This window comes from Tauraco erythrolophus, chromosome 9 (assembly GCF_009769465.1).
Source record: "Tauraco erythrolophus isolate bTauEry1 chromosome 9, bTauEry1.pri, whole genome shotgun sequence".
NCBI lineage: Eukaryota > Metazoa > Chordata > Aves > Musophagiformes > Musophagidae > Tauraco > Tauraco erythrolophus.
The window spans coordinates 34,612,891-34,633,712 of record NC_141473.1 but is presented as its reverse complement, the minus strand read 5'-3'; the positions used below and the strand labels follow the sequence as shown (position 1 = coordinate 34,633,712).

General features: G+C 45.2%; 1 protein-coding gene across 1 annotated transcript; it reads right to left on the bottom strand.

Annotated features, from left to right (window-relative positions):
• Positions 1-2,591: 2,591 nt before the first annotated feature.
• Positions 2,592-18,263, bottom strand: ZNF365 (zinc finger protein 365). Its single transcript, XM_086616840.1, has 4 exons — positions 17,536-18,263; positions 8,830-9,010; positions 6,710-6,747; positions 2,592-2,838 (listed from the first exon to the last, which is right to left on the bottom strand). The coding sequence occupies exons 1-4, from the start codon at positions 18,261-18,263 to the stop codon at positions 2,592-2,594; spliced, it is 1,194 nt and encodes a 397-aa protein (XP_086472966.1).
• Positions 18,264-20,822: the final 2,559 nt, after the last annotated feature.

Here is a 20,822-nt window from a genome sequence, read left to right as displayed (position 1 = left end):
CCTTGATTTCCTTTGCCTGACTCTTCCCCCCACTCCCCCCGCCTCTGCTTTGGGCAGGTTATCTGACCACGTGGGTTATCTCAGGGATAATTTTCAAGCATCGTTACAGTAGGAGAAGGGCAGGTGACAGGAAGTTCAGGCTATGAGGGCTAGATGCTGGTAGCTGTTTTTCAGGTTAATTTGTAATGCTTTGAAAGATCACAGCCCAGCTTCTCTGACATGGTGCAGTATCTGAGGAATAAACAGAAGTCCAAGCAGGGCTGCAGTTTCTTCTCTTTGCTGTTGGGTAGGCTTTTGTAAGAAACATGGCATTTTACAGAGTTAAACAACACAGCAACTGAGAAATATATCTTTATTATTAGAATGTTTGTATTCTAAAAACTTTTATCTGGGGTTACGGTACAATCCAATTTCTTTGTAATTAACGTGGCATTTGTTCAGCAAGTAACTGTAACTTAGGCTTTGAAAAGTTTAAGAACATGCAACTTTTTTTTGCTCTTTTTCTCCTTCTCCCCCAAAAGGACAACTTAAAGTCAAGATTTTGCCATGACAAATAATAAAATAAACGTTTCATTTGTGAACTATTAGGTGCACTTAACTTTGGTGACTAACAGAGTAGATAGGCATTTTAAAATAAAAATATTCTTTCAGTGTCAAGTGAATACAGGAAGGATGAATATATTTTACTTTATTATCTTCCTAAAGTTCACCTTTATTATCTTTGAAAAGGGTCATTTTTCAGGTTTGTAAAAGGATGTGGGAAGCAACAGGAGAAACTCAAGGATGATTCTATTTTGTGGCTTGCTTAAGAAAGTTGTCATAACATGTGCTCTGACCCAAACCCCTGCAACACAATTAACAACTCCTTTTCACCACACACAATGCCTAGCGTAAGGCCAAGTGTGGCCTTGTGACATAGTTAAATAAATATTAAAATGTCATGACAACCTAAATACCTGAATTGGATTTACATGGGGACTTTCTACTGAAACAGTGTTGAGAAACTTTAAACATATATCAGATTGTTCCATGTACACTATTTAAAATAAAAGTGAGGAATAATACTCTTTTTCTTCACGCTGCTACTTTCTGGGAGCTCCGTACACTGTCAAATGTATGACATCTGTAGTTACCTGATCCTAGCTGACTGATGGGTCATCTTTTGCTTTAAAAATATTGCAACTCGGGTGCTTATTGCAGCAGTAATCATAGTGATACACTGTCTTTTAATACTCATTTCTACTTACAGTCATAGTTATAAAAAATGAAAAACATTTTTCACAAATATTTGTACACATACTGTAAAAATCACCTTCCACAAAAACAATTTATATCTGCTATGAGCATTTAAAAAATAAATTACACAGACTTGTCTCACCTATCCATTCTTTTTTTTTGAGAAAACAAATCTCATCAGGAACATTGACAGGATGTTCCTATCTGTAAACATGGCATGAGGATTCATGTTACCAAAAAACTGTGCACACACAAAGTCGTCTTGATAAATACTCTGATAAATAAGGATCCTTTTAATTGGCACAAACCAATGTAAACACATGCATTCCCATCCTGCAGTTGTCTCTAACTTCCTTACTCTTGGGTTTTCAGTTGAAATTCAGGGATCTCTCAGCCCTGTAAAGGTTCTTCAGGGAGAGAAGGTGGTGAAGGGTTTCAGCTATGATCACAGCCGTTTTGTGCCTCGCACACCTACAGCCAAGCACAGGCGCCGAGCGCGGTGCCACGCAGCGCGTTGCTTTCGCCTTTCGCTTGCTGCACCGCAGCCGACGACAACCTGCTGCTGGCACTTGGGACTGAAATTCCTCCTCTGGCTCGGGGCGGTCTGTGCTTGTCAGGGCTGCGGTACCAGCTTCTGGTCTCCTTGCTAAGTGACACCAGAGGCTGGTATATATGGCAACACTGTAAAGCTTCTGGAAATTGAAAGCTGTTCTTGAGACGCTGGAGCCGCCCAAACTTGGACCAGCAGGCACCAGGGCTGCTGGCAGGATCGAGCAATTTAATGTATGTAGTAAAATATGGAAATGTGTCCGACTGGGCTTAGGGCAGAAAATCCAGGGGAGCAACCTACCCTGTGAACAGCCTTCAAGAAACTCAAGCAGACCTTTTGCATCTAAGTATGTTTGTGCAGGTAACAGTTAATCATTGATCTTATACCTCCCTAAGCTGGAAAGACTGAATATTTAGGTGCCGATTAAATGGATTCTTCTGAGCTTCAGCAACAGCACAGATGGAAAATAAATTACCAAGCCACATGCTGCCACTAAAATAATTTCACATATAGCCACAGTACTGCCCAGCAAGATAACTGCAGTCATTTAAAATAAGCTCTATAAATAAATAAATAGAAAAACCTCCATGTAAACTGAATAAAATGTCACTTCTCTTATAGTGCCCAAAGAGGGAATGGTGTTCCTAAATAATATAAATCTTCCATACTGTCTATTTTTCTATATATTATATCTGATATGTTTTGGCATGGCCAGATGGATAGGAAAAAGTAGGATGATTAACTTCCTTCAGTATTTGTTCTGTTGAAGCCAAGCTGCTGCCTTACTGTATGTTGCCAACCATTCCTATAGCGCTTTGGCCTTTTTACCCAGCTTCGGTTTTGCACTCGCTTTCCTGGCAGAGCAGACGGGTTCACCTTTCTTTTGTGCTCTCCATATTTCTCTTGAGCACTCAACAGGTTCATAGAAGCATTTCACTGGCTGCAAGCTGGTTTTTTCATCCTTGGCTTTTCTCAACAAGATTCTTCCTTTTTGAAAGGAATGGGGCTTTGTGTCAGGGATGTTATACAAAGCGTGTTGACTTCCTCGGCTCCTGAAATGAATAATAGCAATTATTAATAACTATTATTCAATCATGCAAAGTGAAAAGTCTTCACGATGCCCCAAACCCATATGTTTTTGAAGACAGAAATAGCCTTGTTTTACAGGACCAGACTGAAAGTTAAAAACAGTTGCAAGATGAATTACATTTCTGAATACTTAAAAGCATCCCTTGCTATAAGAACCCCTACATGTGTCACTGGTGGACTCTTCATGCGTGTTCATCTACACTTTTATTGAGATAGCACTCTGCTGATTTTGGAGGGCTGAGACCTTACTGAGGTCTATACACTTGTAACTTGGTGATCTACGGGGATTTTAAAGACAAACATGTTCACGACAACCTTCTGCAAAGAATGAACATCCCATGGTCTTCAGAAGACCACACAGCCCTAGTAACAGTAGAAAGTGGGTGTAGGAACTTCTCAGTGGGATCTCAGCGCTGCCTGGGACTGTGGCCGGGCCCCAGGGAACTGCTGCTATTAATGGCCAATAGCTCAGGAAACTCCACACTCTACCTTTGTGCTGGCCACCCATTTAGGAAAACGTTAGCTTTGCTTTTAGGCTTTGATTTGAACTGGGAGAAGAGGAAAGTGGCAGAAATTGGTGGGAAAAAGGGTATGAAAGCTGAAAAGCCAAAGTGGAATTCTTTGTTCTCTCTGCAGTGGTTCAGGCCCAGCAGGATTTGCTGAAATCGGTGAGCTCAGGTGGAGTGACAGCATCGTGCCTGGTGCTGCAAAGGCTGAACCATGCCCTCTGCTCTCAAATTTTATGTTGAAACCGCAGTTCCACAGTTTAGGTGAGATCATTACAGTCCCTTTTAACATAATCTTGAAATGTTTTACAGCAGCAGGTACATGTAGCATAACAGCAGCACTATGAACGTAAGGCACCAGCTCATGTCTGCCCAGCCACTGTGACTGAAGTGAAGAACAGATGTGCTGATGTACAAGTTGTTCTCTAAAGGGCTCCTGTAGGGCTATTTTCCGTAGCTCGTTACTTCTGGAAACCACATACATATAGTATTACTTCTCATGGGAGTTAAACAATATTGCACACTTGACAAAGCTGGTTTTGGAAAAAGCTGTGGTTGCTCAAGTGTGTACGGTGCAAGCCCTCTCCTGCTCTTTAAAACACCAGAAGGGTGTCACAAAAGCTTCTGTATTTGTTGGTGGGAGGCAGTGAGGGCCAGTCGACAGCACAGGAACCACCGAGCCTTATCTACGGAATGGTTTTACCTGGTTGGCAGATCTGCTAACTGGACTTCACTTTGGGGAAGTTTTGGGGGGACAACGCCGTGCAGGTCCAAGCTGGAGCTTGCAGGTGCTGTGCCGTGCTGGGCTGGCGCAGGCCTCGGCTCTGACCACGTGCCAGGGGTTAGAAATGACTTGTGTAAATGCACGAGTGTTGGCCGCTCTGGTTTATGACCACTTCTTGGGCACTGTTTGTTAGAGTCCACTACTTAGTTGTTGTTAAAAGATATAGTGCTCTGTTTTTCTCAGATGTTGTTATGGTGAAAAAGTTACATCATTTATTCCAAAAACACATGCAGGTGTGATTGCAGGTGATGTTAGTATCTCCTCTGCTGCACTGAGTGATTCTATTAAAACCAAAAGAAAGTCAAGGTTAATATGATCAGAGGGGATTGCCTAAAAGAGCTAAACTGTACTTAAATTGAATGAGTTTATGGTAGAGAAGATGGGCGTTTGTCCCTAATTCACAGTCAGGGTAAGAAGGTATCCAAGACAGATGAAGACGCAGGTCATCCATCGCACATGAAATGCAACGCTGCCAGCTCCAGATGCAGGAAATGTATTTTCATTGAAAGCGGCAGCTCCTCGATAGAAGCGACTCTGACAGCTGGAACTTCTACTCAGACATATTCCTGATCTGCCGCGTTATGGAGAAAGACTGAAAAGATGTGACTAAATGCACCCCACTGCCACAGGCACTTAAGAACAACCCTATTCTTGCTGCCTTTCACAAACCTGGTATTTTTCAAGACAGGTCTCATGATTTCGAGAGACCTAATTCTTAGCCTCTTCGCAATGGGAGTTGGCATTTAAAGTTGATTTAGGCACAGATACGGAGGCAAGTCTCGGTGCCTTTGTGAAATGGTTCGTGAGCATCAGCAAAGGTCTGCTGTGCCCTCAGTGGGGTGTTTCCTGAAAACAGCCAGGAGAAACTGGAGAAAAGGAACTGGGAAGCAAGGTGGAGGCCTTAGAGCAAGAGGGGTTGCAAGTCCAGCCATTGACTGCAAACAACGTAAGCCACCAGTGGCCCCAAACCCCGAGATTACACTGAATTTTCTGGATGGGTAGTAACATTTCCCAATTTTTTTAACTGGCACATATCATTAAAACCTCATTTTTATGTACTTAGCTGAGTTAGAGCTCTTAAAAAAGCTGATGTGGTGAACACAAATGCTGGATTCATCCACAGAACAGGCAGAGCAAAAGAAAACTTTCCTACCCCTCTGAGCATCCTCTCCTCTACTCTCCCTGCTTTGTAGGACAAGTTGGGGTGTTTTTAATCTGGTAACTCCACATAAAGGCTTCTACTAAATTCTAGTTTTGACTGTGTATTTTAAAAGTAGTGTATCAGTAGTTAAACAGAAACCTCTAAACAATTTCATATATGCCTTTGAACTCCCACTATTTATCAGCAATTAATGGCTTTTACCAAACTGCGTTATATTTAGACCAAAGAATTGTCAGTGGAAGGACTCATCTCAGAATCATTGAATTCTCTGGTTATATTTTAATTCTATTTTCTTGATTCCACTCCTAATAAGACATCTAGAAGCCTGAAAAGTGCAGTCAACTCAAGTCTACTTTGGACAATCAAGTTTTTCAGAATCTCAAATCAGTAGGAAAAAATTCAAAAGCACCATAAAAGCTATGAAAAATAAAAAGTAGAAAAAACAAAGCTGAAGTCCCTTGGTTTAATTATTAATGCAAACACCGCAAAGGGTACTTGGCCAGTTGCCTGCTAGGACTAAGAGATATGAAGAACAAAAACAATTCAAAGAGCAAAACACCTCCCCCAACCTCAGTAGGTTGTATGTTGTATTTTTAGTTTATTTTCCAGCCCATCCATCTGTTCACGTGTTTCAGTCTTCCAGTAATTCTTGAACCTGTTGATCAAACACAAACAAATCTGGAAGGGATGCAAAAGTCCCAGACCTGTGGTGATGCAACAGGTTACACGGCAATGGGAAGAAGACCCAAATTCATGTTCCCGCTAAGAAAGGTTGCCCAGTGGGAGGACACGCTGCCTGACTGTCACTTGGCCAAGCAGCACGTCTGATGCTCCGAACCAGCCGCTGGGACTCCTGACCCAAGTCGCAAAGACGTGGGAAACCAGCCCCAAATTAGTTCTGCTGCTCCCAGGACAGCTGCTTGAGCAACCCGAGATGCTGTCAGTGCCCAGGCTTTATCGGGGCACTCGTTTGCTTACACGTGCTTTTAAAGTCGACAGCGTTACTGTCAGTTAGGAAATGACAACTGTCTCTCTCCTACCTACAGAATGTTAAAGATATTTTCAGCTGAAACTTGGCCTGTGTTTGCTGAAGAAATTCAAGCTTTGCAATAGGCTGCTGCAGTCAGCAGGAAGGAGTCACTCATTTAACAGAAATGACTGGGTTTTTTTTTCCTTTAAAGAATATCTGATTTTAGCTTTGATTTAGCAGAAATCTGTTTTTCCTCTATTGCATGACATAAACATAGATCATACTCAGGTATAGAACCTGATTCAAACCCAACCTGACTCAGGCTTTTGGACAAGGTGAAATGCAAAAGCAGAAATGTAAGTGTGTCAAGTTAGTACATTTAAGTAAGAGGAAAAAAAAAAGATATACATACAGGCATCTGGGCTTCTTATTTAATGAAATGTCTGTAAACTGCAAAGAAAACAGAGAAGTTAGTAATATTACTATTACGTTATAAAGTAATTAAAGTACAGGGATAAAATATACGCATTCTTCAAAATCATATTTCTGTTCTCACCCACTATTAAAACTCAAACAGAAACTGAAAAAAAACCCAAACCTTTTACAGATTATTACTCTTTCAACTTTTTACATCTGTTTCTAAAATTTGTAACACGTGAGTTGTTAGTGGTTGGACTTTTCCCCATGATTTTTAATTCTAACTGTAATCAAAGGGGACCCTGACAATGCAGGGTGATTGGTTGGACTCGATGATCTTGAGGGTCTCTTCCAACCAAATGATTCTATGATTCTATGAAAGTAAATTGCTAAAGTGTGGGCTGAACAGAGATCTTTCACATGAGATTAAACAGTACCGATACAATGAGAAGTAATTACTGTGTTCAAGATAATTAATAAGGGACAGTGCGTGGATAAGCTGTATTAAATTAACTTTCAGAGCCTTTAATTTTGCAGTGATAAATTTCCTTTACACCAGTGGCTGGGAAACTCCAGCTACGAGCCCGTGGCTCTGCCTACAGCAGCACTGAAGGGTGGAGGGTGAGAATGCAAGTGTTTCTCCTTCTTTCCACCCCAAATCCTGAGACCAGCTAGGGACAGCATAGCCTTGTTGCCAGCACAACTTTGCATGACTTAAATTGTTTACAACAGTTTGGTTCACAGTGTGGAAACACTTTGGTCCCTCTTTCAGTGAGGGTCAGGAAAGGAGGGGTTTAATGCCAGCTCAGCCTAAATCGGTCTGCGCGCTAAATCGGTTCTTTGTGCCGATCTCCCGTCAGTGCTGCTAGACTGAGCCTCTGAATATCATTTAGTGAAGTCACTGAGCCAAGCGAGTCAGGTCTGGCATCTGAAAATGATTATGTTCTCATAAACGTTCCCTCTGTCCCTGGTATTGTCCACACTTTGCAGAAGGATTTTTGCCCAGCCCAGCTTTGCTTGTCATCTCTCTTGGATGGAGTCTGGAGCCATCTCATGGTGTGCTTTTCAGTAATTACCTCCTGAAGGTCAGGCTGGTCAATATTTGGATGGATGACTTTAGAGGAATGCTGAAGTCACTCAGAAAGCAAGGCAGCTGCCTCAAAAATTAGTGCCTTCCCAAGGGACACTGCTGAGGCAGGGATCCCAGTAAACGTATCAAGAGCAGGGGAGATGATTTAATGCTGAGGCCCCTCTCTACAGACCCCCTCAGTGTTCTCACAGACAGTCTGAGGTGTCCTGCGCTAAATTTCGGCACATCTACGTTTATTCAGCTCTTGCCTAAAGTTCTTTGTTTTCCAAGCGGCCATGGGACCCTTTGCTTCCCACCATTACGTACGTGTTCAGTGCTGTGTGTGATCCAGTGCCATTCCTTTCACCTCCCAGGGTGACCAGTACGGGGTATTCATTTAAACGGAAATGTTCTTTGGAAGCCACGTGGCTAAAACTTGCCATATAAATGTAATGCATTGTAGGGAAATACTGAGTTTAAGTATTAACAATGAGAGTTTTTAATGAAATCACGTATTTTAAAATACAATGTTCAGACAGCTTTGGTTTCTAATCGGTGGGGGACAGGCCTGTGGGAATCCATTCATCATTTCTAACGGTCCTGTGATAGGTAACTACAGAAAGCAACCTGACTTGCCAGCAGGCTGAAATGTCCTCTGTAAGGATCCACATCTTTCCTGAAAACCTTTAGAGATCTCCAAAAAACTGCCAAGTCACTAAGAGACATAAAGTGAAGTGTTTCTTGCAAAGGTAACAGCAGCAATAGCCAGAGATGAGGGGAAAATGTTAAATATCTGGCAAATATTTCATTTTTCTCTGCTCTCCGTTTCCCATCTTTGGCTACTGCTGCTCTTGTGCTCTCTGCTCCTTTCACTGATGTGAAGTGGCAGTTTGAAACAAATAAAACAATCCCGAAGAAACGTTTTACAAATCCAAATCTGTCTGGAGTCGCCGTCAGCCTGTGCCACTGAGCCCACCCATATGCAAACTCCAGGACTTTCCGGCCGGTGGTGGGTGACAAGGAAGGGAAGGACTTTGCTGGCTTACCACGTGCTCGCTGACGTCGGTGTGGTTGCACACCATCTGCTGATTTTGGTAATATTCTAGCTGCCTTTCTGCCAGATCCACACGCTGCAACAGGTTCTCAATGAAGTGCTGGAGCCTGGCTTTTCCCCGCACTTCTTTTTCTGCCGCTTCTTCCAGGAAGTGGTTGAAAGTGACAACTTCTCTGCAAGACAGAAACATTGCAAAGAGGCCACATTTAAGTAATGGGAAGGGCCCTGGTCTCGCCGCTGTCAAAAAATTACTGATGCTTCTCCTGTTTTTTCATGGTGGTAGCCCATGGTGGCTAATTACTGTCCTTCACCGCTATTAGAAGATTTCAACCTCTTTGTGGACACAGTGAAGATCTGGAACCCCGAATGCTGCATTTAAGTTTATGGGCAGTGGGTTTGAGGTTTTCTATCACACTATCAGGTCTCCTGGAAACAGTCCTTAGTGGCCTACAGGGTAGAAATGTCATTAAGCATCATCTCTCGAGGTATCTGAAGACAGCTATAGTCACCTTAACTTTTTTTTTTCCACTTACCCATGTGAATATCAGCCATGAAGCACAAAGAGAAGTGGATGAACCCTAAAATTCATCTTCCTAGTTCATCATAATCTTACAGTGGTATAGTTTGATGTTGCTACTGGGGTGGTTCCTAACTTAAAAGGGCTACTGTGGCCATAAAACTTCATTGTGGCTACAATCCTGCAAGTAGGTCAAAGTGCAGTGTTATGATATGGAGCTAGTAGGAGCATGGGAGATTAACAGATAATCTATAGATTACAGACCAAGGAGTCTGTGTGCGGGAAGAGCAAGTTTTAGGTCAGAAAATTAGAAATGTTTCTTGTCTGGTAACATGATTGAGAGAGACAGAAAGCACCTCTGACTGTGAAAGGTCCCACCTCTGTACTGAGATGTAGCTCATTTTAAGTGCTCTGCATACTATCAGTTTACTATCGGTCATCAGGCCACCACTTGGACCTCTGATATCAGGAGTTTCTGAGTGGGAGAAGTTTGGCTACAGAGTGAAGCATGTATTACGAAAAATGGCAAATCTGAGCATGTAGGACTTCCCCAGTTAACAAACGCCTGGATAAACAGTTCTTGCTCTGCCAGTGAAACATGTTGATTTTTGCTTTGTGCAAAGCTGAAGGGGTGGGAGTTGCGGGAACCAGTGCTTGCCAAATGAAAAGGGCAAGACTGCTTGGTAGAAATACATTCGTCCACGGAAAAAGCGTTTTAAGCAGAAACCTGCAAAGAGCTTGTGGCGGTAAGAGCCTTTCAAAGCTTAGCTTGTTTATAAAAAATCTAAAGTTTCTCTGCATTTCATTGTTCTAATTCAGTATAGTTGTAGATAATTGGTGTAACTCAGTGTGAGTGTTTTAACAGTGAGCTGGTTTGCACTCAAAAGAGTAAGGCGCAAGTGGTCAGCTATGGAAATTCGCCATCTAGGATTCAGGCTGGGTCTGCCTACTGTAAACCACAGCAGAGCAGCGCAGCGCAAGAGGCTGTTTGCATGGCTGATCTAATGGGAGGAATGAGGTAAAAACAAGCACGTATCGTCTGGACAAAGAACATTGGTGAATATTAGTTTCTATTAACTCACTCACAAAATTTGGCTCAAGAAACAGAGAGGTACCTTGTTTGTTAAGCTCAGCTAATCCATTCCATTTCAAGGCTTCATACAGTTTCTGTGATTATTGGCTTGCCCAGAGTAACAGGTAATAAAAAGCCACTGAAACATGCTTAGGAAGAAGCCAATCTAAACTCATTAAGGACAATTTTAGGGCTTTATTCTTGCTGCACTTATAGCATTGTAATGTTTTTGATTTCACTATGCTGCTCTGGATTTGTGTTAGCATAGGAGCAACCTGAACCTCTGGCACTCTGTTGGGCTCCTCTTTTACAGCAGATGGGAAGCTCAAAAGGACAGAAACTCAGCAGGTCGGCTCCAAATCCCGTACCCTTTGGGTAAGGAAGGAGAACTGTGCATGGCCCATTGGCCCTCCTGGGGGAAGGCTGGGCAGAGCAGGGGAGCCACCAGGCTGGGACACCATGAGGACGTCTCTCCTGGGGCCACAGTTTTGCAGCAGCGGGAGGCCACAAACAATCAAGTACCTGGCATTTGTTTTTAAAAGGGTGATAGTTTCAAGAATGCTAACATTCGTAATTGTCTCAGCAAAGGTAATTAAAAAGTGTTCGGTAATCATCTGCTCTGTGGCGTGAACAGATCATGCTCAAATTTTCCTTTCCTGCAAACACCTCATTAGTGAGCTGTGCCATAAGGAGGACGGGGAAGCAGTGTATTTTCTGGAGACTTAGATGACTATTAGGAGCAGAACAGACACATAGTGGCAATAAATTCCCTACTATTTTCCTTGCTTTCTAGACTACTCAAGATAGCTTGGCATCCTACATGCCATTATTTGTAGGGACTGTTATCAGCAGCAGCAGTAGCATTTCCATCATTTTTCTCTGTTTGTTTAGCTGCCTCTGTACAGCCTATGAACCTGCCTTTAATAACTTTTACCTAAAAATTTTCCTTTGTGCTGAAATGCTACCAGCACTCTGTAAATTCCCTTTAGAAAGAGAAGAGCCAGAATATACCCACCCACTAGGTCTTGGTCATAGGCCTTGTCCTGATAAACAGCACTTTTGTCTGTTCAGCTGCTTCCTTTGTTTCCACTTCATTCTTATCTCTCAGAGAACAAGGTCAAGCCCTGAGGAGTGACTGCTAGTAAGTCTCCCTACTTGCTCCAACACCTCTTCCTCAGAGAGCTCGCTCCATGCCTTGGCTATGCCTTGCTTACCTGAAGGGAGTTCCCAGAAGAATTTTTACCCTCCTCCCACCATGAACAATAGGGAAATGGTTCAAAGAATTTGTGTGGCTTCCTGCAGCCACTTTTGTTTAATTGCCTGCCTTGTTTCTTGTAGTTTGTCCAGACGTTTTCTTAGCCATACTGATGACCCTCTCCCTTCAATTCTATTTCTAGATACCTGTGATGATTTTTTGTTTATGTTCTCTATTTTACTTTCAATTTATTTCTCCAGGCATCTGCCGATTTTGGGTTTTTTTGATTACATGATATGATCTCTATCTTTTTACTCTCTGCTCTTATGCTCATGGCAAGATGGATGTTCACAGAAGTCAGATGCTGCTCCTCATGAAGTTGGGGGGAGGCTGAACCTGTGAATATTGTGGGTCCCTCTTGGTAGAGGCACAAACCAGAGCACAGCAGCACTGGCGTGTTGGGCTCTGTGTCTTGACAGAACAGCCTTGTCAGCAGCACTCACCTGAAACAGGAACCATTTGTTGAAGCCTGGCTCAGACTTGAAGCTTTGCCCTTTCTAATGAGAGGTCTCTGCTACCCTGCGTCACCTATTCTACATCTGGAGCGCTGCTGCTATATTAAGAAAAGGTTACGTAGAGTTATTAGCTCCCCTTGAACTCCTCTGCTCTCAGCATCATCTCCTTCCCGCTCTGCTCCCCTTTTTGCTCTCTGCCCGCCAGCCTGCAGCCTCCTTCCCCTTTCCGCTCAGCTGCTCCCTGGCACTCGCTGCAGCACCGTAAACTCTAGATCCTGATGCTAAAGTTTCTGAGCGGAGTAGATGATGATGCTCAGTGCAGCTCAGATCTTTGTAAATGTCTGTTATAGATAAGAGTGATCTCATCTGTTTGCTCATCGTTTACTACACTAATATTAATGTATGTTGTACAGTGAAACTGGGCAGCAGGGAGAAAGGTGGGTTTCTTGCTTTGTCTTGGGTGCCCTCGTTGGACAAAACTCTTCAGGAGGAGGGATTGCTGCTGCTGCCCAGGGAGCAGGGGGCACATCGAACCGCCGGCAGCTTGTGGTGACAGGGTGAGGCAAGCGAGAGGGAAAGATGGGGGATGAGACCCGGGAGGTGTCCAAGGGGAGCAGGAGGTGCCTGGGCTGCCAGCCTGCTGGAGAAGAGCAGGTACAACAGAGAAGCAGAAATGAAATTCCATCAAGTCAAAGTGACCTCAGATCTACTGCCTCTGCTGAAGAATCACAGCAGTGCAATGTCTGCCTTCGCTAGGCTGGGCACAAAGGGAAGATGCAAGGCCTAGAAGAGCTCCATCTCCTTCTTCCAGAAGCCCAGATGTTTAAAAAGAATTTAGATCTCTCCTCCCTAAGTCTTCTTGGGGTTTCCTAACCAAGTTATTCTTGCCAATGCACATTTTCCTCTTCCCTTATCTCTCCTATTTGACTTCTACATCAGATCCAAAATCAGAACCATTATCCAAAGTGCAATAATTTTTTCATTTTTTCGGTCATCTTCTTGTATACCCTTCTGAAGAAGAAATATGTTAAATCCCAACTTTTTCTTTTTTTTTTTTTCTCTAGCAAATTTTTAGGTCAGGAGTGATGGTTAAACCTGCAAATACATCCTCTTCCATATCTGGTTAATTCTTTCATTCTTACATGTAGACACAGCTCTAGCCTAACAGCCCAGATAAATCCCTGGATTATCTGAGCATATGCTATAAGCATGATAATAAACTGGATTATTAAATTCAGTATTATGGAGTCATTTGATCTCCAGTAGTGATTGTCCATTCATATAAGATACTGACAGAGTAGGTGGATATGGAGGATTACTTAAGTATAGACCCACTATAAACACCTGTAACTTCTTTATCAGAACATGGCTATTTTTCAAGAATTACTTGAAGAGATCCCTATAAAAGTTGTCAGCTTCTTTTCTACAGAGCCTCCAAAGAATAGTTTTTGTGACCTTATGTAGGACTTGGGACTAGAATTTTTTTCCTCTCTTGGATAGTTTGTTGGTTTGGGGTTTTTTACTGGTTTGTGGGTTTTTTTGTGGCTTTTTGTGTTTTGTTTTTTTTTTTCCAAACCCTCAGATTGATCTAGAGTAGTCATACCTCAGTCTCTTTGAGATCTAGAAACACATATTGATTACAACCCCTTCTTGTTTTCACATGCACCCTATTCTATAGTGTCTAGTAGTGCAAACAACCATTGAGAGACCAAGGGAAGACTGGTTTCTTTTAGTTCCTCAGAAATAGGATAAGGAGGTGTTTCAGGGAAGAAAGTGTTTTGTTTTTCCTCTTACAAAGAGGAAAGAGGAACAAATTTTCAGCTACCGTGGCTCAATCCTAGAATGGTTTGGATAGGAAGGGACCTTAAAGATCATCTAGTTCCAGTCTCCCTGCCGCAGGCAGGGACACCTTCCCCTAGATCAGGTTGTTCAAAGCCTCATCCAACCTGGCCTCGAACACTTCCAGGGATGGGGCAGCCACAACTTCTCTGGGCAACCTGTTCCAGTGCCTCACCACCTTCCTTGCATCTAATTGAAAATCTCCCCTCTTTCAGTTTAAAGCCCCTTGTCCTATCACTACATGCCCTTGTAAAAAGTCTCTCTACAGCTTTCTTATAGGACCCCTTAAGGTACTGGAAGGCTGCCAGAAGGTCCATATCAATGCTAATTTTGGCAGAAGCTATCCATATTCACAAGACTGCTTATGAAAAAAAAAAATCCAAAGAAACTGATGAAAGCATTTGTTTCTGAAGGTCAGCAAGTATCAAAGCAGTCCCTAAGGGCTGCCTTTGACTTTCCACAATCTGCAGTGAGAACTCCTGCTTCTGCAATTTCCATTAAGCAGTCTTGTTTGGCTTTCTAATCATCTGGACTTCTTCCAGAAATCAAAGCCAAAGTTGAGATCCTCCTTTTTTGAAGGAGAAAGTCTTTTCAGCACACCAAGTAAGTTTTTGAACACATAAAGAAGTGAATATGTAGACAGGTCTCAATTTACCAACAGTCCATGAGAAAACAGACAAGTGACACCATTGTTACCAGAGTCATGAAGATCTTTTCTTCTTCTCTCTACCAGAGCACACTATCCAGTGCCTCCCTGCTGCTGGCATAAAGCTGCATGTCCCACACATTTTTAGAGGATCAAATCTGAAAAGCTGCCCTTAGGAGTACTACTCCTGCTTTTACAAAGCATTGTACCTACTGGAACAGTACTGAGGAACTGGAACAGGCTGCCCCAGAGAGGTTGTGGATGCCCCATCCCTGGAGGTGTTCAAGGCCAGGGTGGATGAGGCTTTGGGCAACCTGGTGTAGTGGAGGATTTCCCTGCCCATGGCAGGGAGGTTGGAACTAGGTCTTTAAGGTCCCTTCCAACCCTAACCATTCTATGATTCTACCTTCCTTCTCAGTTTGCTAATTATATAATGACCTTTTAATTAGGAAGCCATACAGTGCGTTCTTCTATGGCACCATGCCTTGTTATCCCTCAAGATGGGAAATACGCAGGAACCATCAGAACAAGAGAAAAATGACATATTTTCAGATTTCTAAGCGAACTCTACCCATTCTTACACCTGCCTACCCTCCCAGCCTCCTCAGAGTGCAGTGTGCAGTGACTGCTGAGAGGCAGTGCAGCGGGGCGAGGTACAGGCACATGAAAGAACATACTATGATTCCCCTCTTTTCCTCTTGGTACTCTGGGCTGATATTCTTTCATCCTACCCACCAGCAAGCATTTGGCTCATTTACCTTTACAAATTAACGCACCACTGTGTAATATCTATTCACTCATTTCTATTGCTGCTTTTACTGCCAAGGTTTTTATCTTCTCTGTTGAAAGCTGAAGCAAGCTAGGATAATCCTGGAAGAGCAATACCCTGGGTACTCAGGTGAAGTTTCTTGTGCAGCTGCCTCTTTTGGTTAGTGTTTCTTACTAGTCAAATCACCTTCAGTCTTCCCTGTAACATCAACTGAGGAGCTACCTCCTTATCTGCTTATGCATTCACCCTCCTCCTTTAGAGATGGCTAGAATTATAGCAGCAATCATCTGAGCTCCTGCCCCTTTCCCAAGCCTGGCAATGTTCTAGTGCGAAGGACAGTGTTTCCCTACTTCTCCTCTCACTCTGCGTTCAGTCTTTTCTGGCCTCAGAACCACAGCCTGCCACTGCTGCTAGGAAGCAGTCTGCCAGGGGGGCAAGTGGCCTCTTCCTCGTGCCTTTTCCTAATATAGTTAAAAATCACAACTTTTGCTGCCTTGCTTTTCACAGATCAGTGTCCTTTGCTGTCCTCCCCATATTGCACCCATTCCTTCTACCCAGATAACTCCATTCTCTCCTTCCTCTTTTTCTATGAGCTCTTTTCTTCTGCAGCACTGCAGAACTCTGTTTTTGCTCCACTGAATGGTTTCTGCTTCCTCCTGACGCTCATGTTTTTCCTGTGGATCTCAAGTAATGAATTTCAAAAACACACCCTGCGTTTAGTTTGGGGTAATATTCATACCACTCAACTTTCGGTATGTTAAGTTCAGTATCTAGCCTGAGACGGCTGCTTACCTGAGGTCCCCCTCTAGTCTGCAGAGGGAGGAAGGACCTCCACAGAGCAATCCCTCCCCTTCTAAGATGCCTTTCTGAACAAGTAAGGTGAATCACACTCTGAAAGAGTCTAGAAGGGGAGCTTGGCTAGATGGGAATACCAAAACTGCTTCAAACTGTAAGTTATATTCATGGCCTCTTTCCAGCATACTTTCAAATCTGTCTCAGCTCCACTATTATCTTTAGCTTCATCTTGAGTCCTTCAGTCTTCTCTTCCATGAGGATCACCTGATATTTCAAAAATCAAAGGTTCTGTTGAATATCCCTTCAAGGAAGTTACACACCCCAGGGGCTCAAATCCCACAACCTTTGGTATCCCGCCACCTGGAAAATCTATAGCACTGCTTCAAGATAGATGACTCCTACTGATATAGGAGCCATCATCATCTTTTTTTTCTAGTCCTCAGACTACAGGAAGGAACGATGAAAGCCCTCCAAACTTCCTACACTGAACTCCTACACCACCTTCTATATTTCTAAAAGATCAGTGTCATGGCAACTAGCACTTCTCATCTTCCCTTTGTAAGCTGACAAATCAGTTTAGAGGCATTCCATTACCAAGGCTCTTTATTTGCATTCTTCTAAAATAAGTTGCGTTGCTCCAAAAAGCCTGAAAGGTTTCAGCAAGTGCCGAATAAACTAAGTAGTTCATGTATAAATAATATATCAGCTAGCACTGCATTTTTAATGGCTGCATCACGAACATATTTTTAGATGGCCTAGGTTAGTCAGAACAACTCTGGCATCTGCTTCCTATTCCCATATAAGCGACTCCAGTTTCACAGTTCTGTGTCCATCTAAAACACATACTTGGACGTGGCCTTTTCAGCACTGCTTCCAGTACAGCTTTGCTGCTGCACAGGAGACCATCCCACTCCACAGGCGGCCTGCTGACCGTGGTGGGATGACTTCAGGGAAAAGGTGCTATTTGGAATTCTTACATACTTCCTCCAGCCCTTACCCACCCGTCTCTTCTTAAAAAGATAAGGGATTAGAGGTGTCAGTGTAAATCAGATTACACGCTGATGACAGCTTCTACTTGACCCTACCCCCACAAAACCAGGGACACAACACAGGCGTTAGAGAGCGTACAAGTCTGTCACTGGGGAGTCAGGCATGGAAGCCACCTGCTTGGGGAGCTGTCCCCTGCCTTCCAGGAGACAGGCTCACATGGGCTACAACTCCAGAAACACAGTGACCAGAAGCTGGGGAGCACCCGGCTCTTTTATAACCAGCAAGCAACCGAACCATGTCCCCCTCTTCTCCCCAAAAGGCTTCCACTCGCACAGGTGCCAGCCAGCCGGCCCCACTTACTCCTCTTTGCGGTGCAGCTCCTCCTCGGACTCGCTCAGGCGCTGCTTCAAGGCCGCGATCATCTCCACCGCCACGTCCACCTGCCTGCTCAGGGCCCGCTCCCGCCGCTGCACCTCCTGCTTCTTCTGGGACAGCTGCACGAAAGCCGCCCGCACCTCCAGCAGCTCCGCTGTCTTCTGGGCCAGCTCTTTGGTAAGCTTGTCGATCCGCTTCTCGATCGTTTTGTCCACAGCCTCTACCATCCTGTTAAACTTTTCTCTGACGTGCGCCTCGAAGGAGGCTTTGGAGTCAGCCGGGAGGCCGGCTTTGGGAATCTGCTCGTCGGGCGAGTCGGCCGACACATAGTTCGCGATGTAGGAGACCGGCCGCTCCGCTTCCACCTCCAGCGGCTGCCCGCGCTTGGCGCCCTCGCAGGACGCATCGCCAAAATTCAGGAAGGGCCCTTTCCGCTGCACGGCGCCGCCGGGGCTCCCCAGGCTGCCCGGGGTCGCGGGCTCCGGCGGGGAGATCAGCTCCGCGTCTTTCCGGGGCGAAAAGAGGCTGCTCTGGCTCAGGAGGCTCCTCTCCTCGTAGCTGTGGCTGTACTCCAGGTGCGCCCGCAGCGAGGAGAGGCTCCGGAACCGGCTGTGGTCGCCGCATCGCGGGCAGCGGAAGGGGAGGCAGACGCTGACGCTGCCGAGCGGCTCCTGCCAGGGGTGCCTGCCTTCATCCCGGGCCGTCTGTTGCATTCCTCGCCGGGCCCTGCGTGCGAGAAAACAGCCCGCGTTCACGCCCGCCCGGGGCCGGGCCGGGAAACTTGGGGAAACTTTCCCGGTGATTTTTCGGGGCTATCGCGCCATCTCCGCCCGGCACGGCCAGCCGCAGGGCCCCGGCGACGCGACGCGGCTCCGCTCGCCTCGGCCCGCCGCCCGGGCCTGGCCGGGGCGGGGCCGGTCCCCGGCTCGGCGCGGGCCTCCGCCGGCCGCAAGATCGCCGCCCCCGCGCCGCCGCACTCACCCGACTTGTTGCTGGCGGCGGTGCGGCTGGCGCTGGCGGAGCGGCGGCGGGGGAGCCGTTTGCAGCAGAGCCGTAAATCAGGCGGAGCGCGGCGCCGCCGCCGCCGCCGCCACACGCTCTCGCCGCCCCGGCCGCCGCCGCGGGGCGGGGCCGGGATGCCCCGGCGCGGGGAGGGGGCTCGGGCCGACGGGCGGGAGCGGGAGGCAGAGACTCAGCCCGGGCGGCCGTGGGGCCGCGCTGCACCGAGCCGGGGCCGTTCCCCTCGCCGGGAGCCGTCTGCTGCCCCCGCTTGCCTGGGGCACCTGGTGGTGGCGGTTTGCGGGGGTCCCGTTAACGGTCACAAAAAAGCAGGGAGCGGTGGGGGTGTGTTGGGATGGTGCTGAAGGATAAGGCAGTTTAAGGAGCAAGACGAGACTGACGCGTGCAAATAAGTGTAAGCTGGCCGTGGCTTTCTGGGAATGTAACTGCGGGGGGGCTTTTAAAGCTATGTTTGGTAGCTAGAAAGTGTGTGGTTTTGGTGTTTTTCTTTGTAAATATGACTCTAATTATCCTCAGGATTTAGGGAGGGGGAATCAGTAGTAATGGTATTTCTATTTTTAGTATAAGGAACGGATGTCATAGCATCACAGAATAGTTTGGGTTGGAAGGGACATTTAAAGGTCATCTGGTCCAACCCCCCAACATCTTCAACTAGATCAGGTTGCTTAGAGCCCTGTCCAACCTGACCTTGAATGCTTCCAAGGATGGGGCATCTACCAGCTCTCTGGGCAACCTGTGCCAGTGTTTCAGCACCCTCATCATAAAAAAATTTCCTTATATCTCATCTAAATCCGTCCTAGATCTACATCAATGTAATTGGTGTTAGAGCATGCTGCCAGTGGGTCCTCTCAATAGGGGAATATGCTTCTAAGCTTTTTTTTTTTCATACCACAGATATGCGTCTATTTGTAGAAATTTTTGGAAACACTAGCAAGGCTGATGGTAGAGTAGCCGCCTTTTTGAGACAATAGTGAAATATTGCTCTTCTAAAATCTAGTGCTTGAGGCCGTAGTGGTAATATGCTGCAGATTTTTTTTTTTATTACTGTGGGAGAAAGCACTGCAGTAAAGTTTAATTCTGTACTAATATATCTGTTCCTTGAGCGCAATATACAGGCAGAGTCCTGAACACTGAGAAAATCAGGTGCCTTGATAGGTGCCTTTGATGTGATTAAGACATTCTCAGTAAATGGTTCACCAGATGGCACATCAAAGGAAGTTACTCAAATTGCATTTCAGAGCTTCAGCTAATCACTATAGCGTGTGGGTTACCATCCAGGCTGCAACGTTTTGCATAAGTTAGTTGTCCTATATTACCTTGTCTAAACGTGGTGATTTTCCTTTCTTTTGTCATGAAGCAGTACCAAAAACTAGAAGGGAGGTCAGGAGGGAATAGTTTTGAACCGTGCTCGCCTCCAAATTTGGGTGTCCTGACTATTTCTTTGAAGGAAGCCGGCATTGGCAGGACCAAATGGATGGGTGTGACCCTGATTTGGTCTCCATTTTCTTTGCTGTTGTCTCTGTTGTTCGTTATCTTTCTCTATTGTGCCCATTGCCTTCCTACCTTCTCCTCCACATCAGGGAAAGGTACTCGGTGCTCAAGGATGCAAATGAATGCTATACAAGTGAGGTCAACTTAGCCTGGTGGGATGCTACCTGAGGCTCCATCACATTTAGAAGAGCTGACACCCACCCATCTCCTCCAGCTGACGGTAACAAGAGACCTCATGGTCTTGGGAACAGAAAATGTTGATGGCTTTGAAGGAGCCCATCGATCTGCAGCCTAAGGTACATGATGTTGGTCAGTTAGATCTGAAATCCAGCGATTGCCTAGCCCCAGCAATTCTTCTTTCAAGATTTCTTAGAGTTTACTCGCACTCTAAATATTTGTTTTTCTGGATGAGGATCCTACTCCTCATCTTTTCAGTTATCTACTCCTGATGCTCCCGTTTGGATGTGCAGTTCATTCTCTCAGCGGTTGGAGAACAGTCTCCCTTTGATATATGAGTAAGTGTGCATTTTACAGTGGAGGATGTACATCAACCATTACATGCCTGAGCTTCATTCCCTGTGATTTAAATCTGGAGTGGTTAGAATCTAACACTATCACTTACACAAAGCCCAAATTTACAGAGCCATAATGTATGACTCATCTCTGAAATTTTGCCAAGTGCTGGGGAGGCATTATCCAGTTTACTTGTATGCATCTCTCTCTCAAGATCTCTTTAAACACTTTGCAGTAAGATTTCCAGA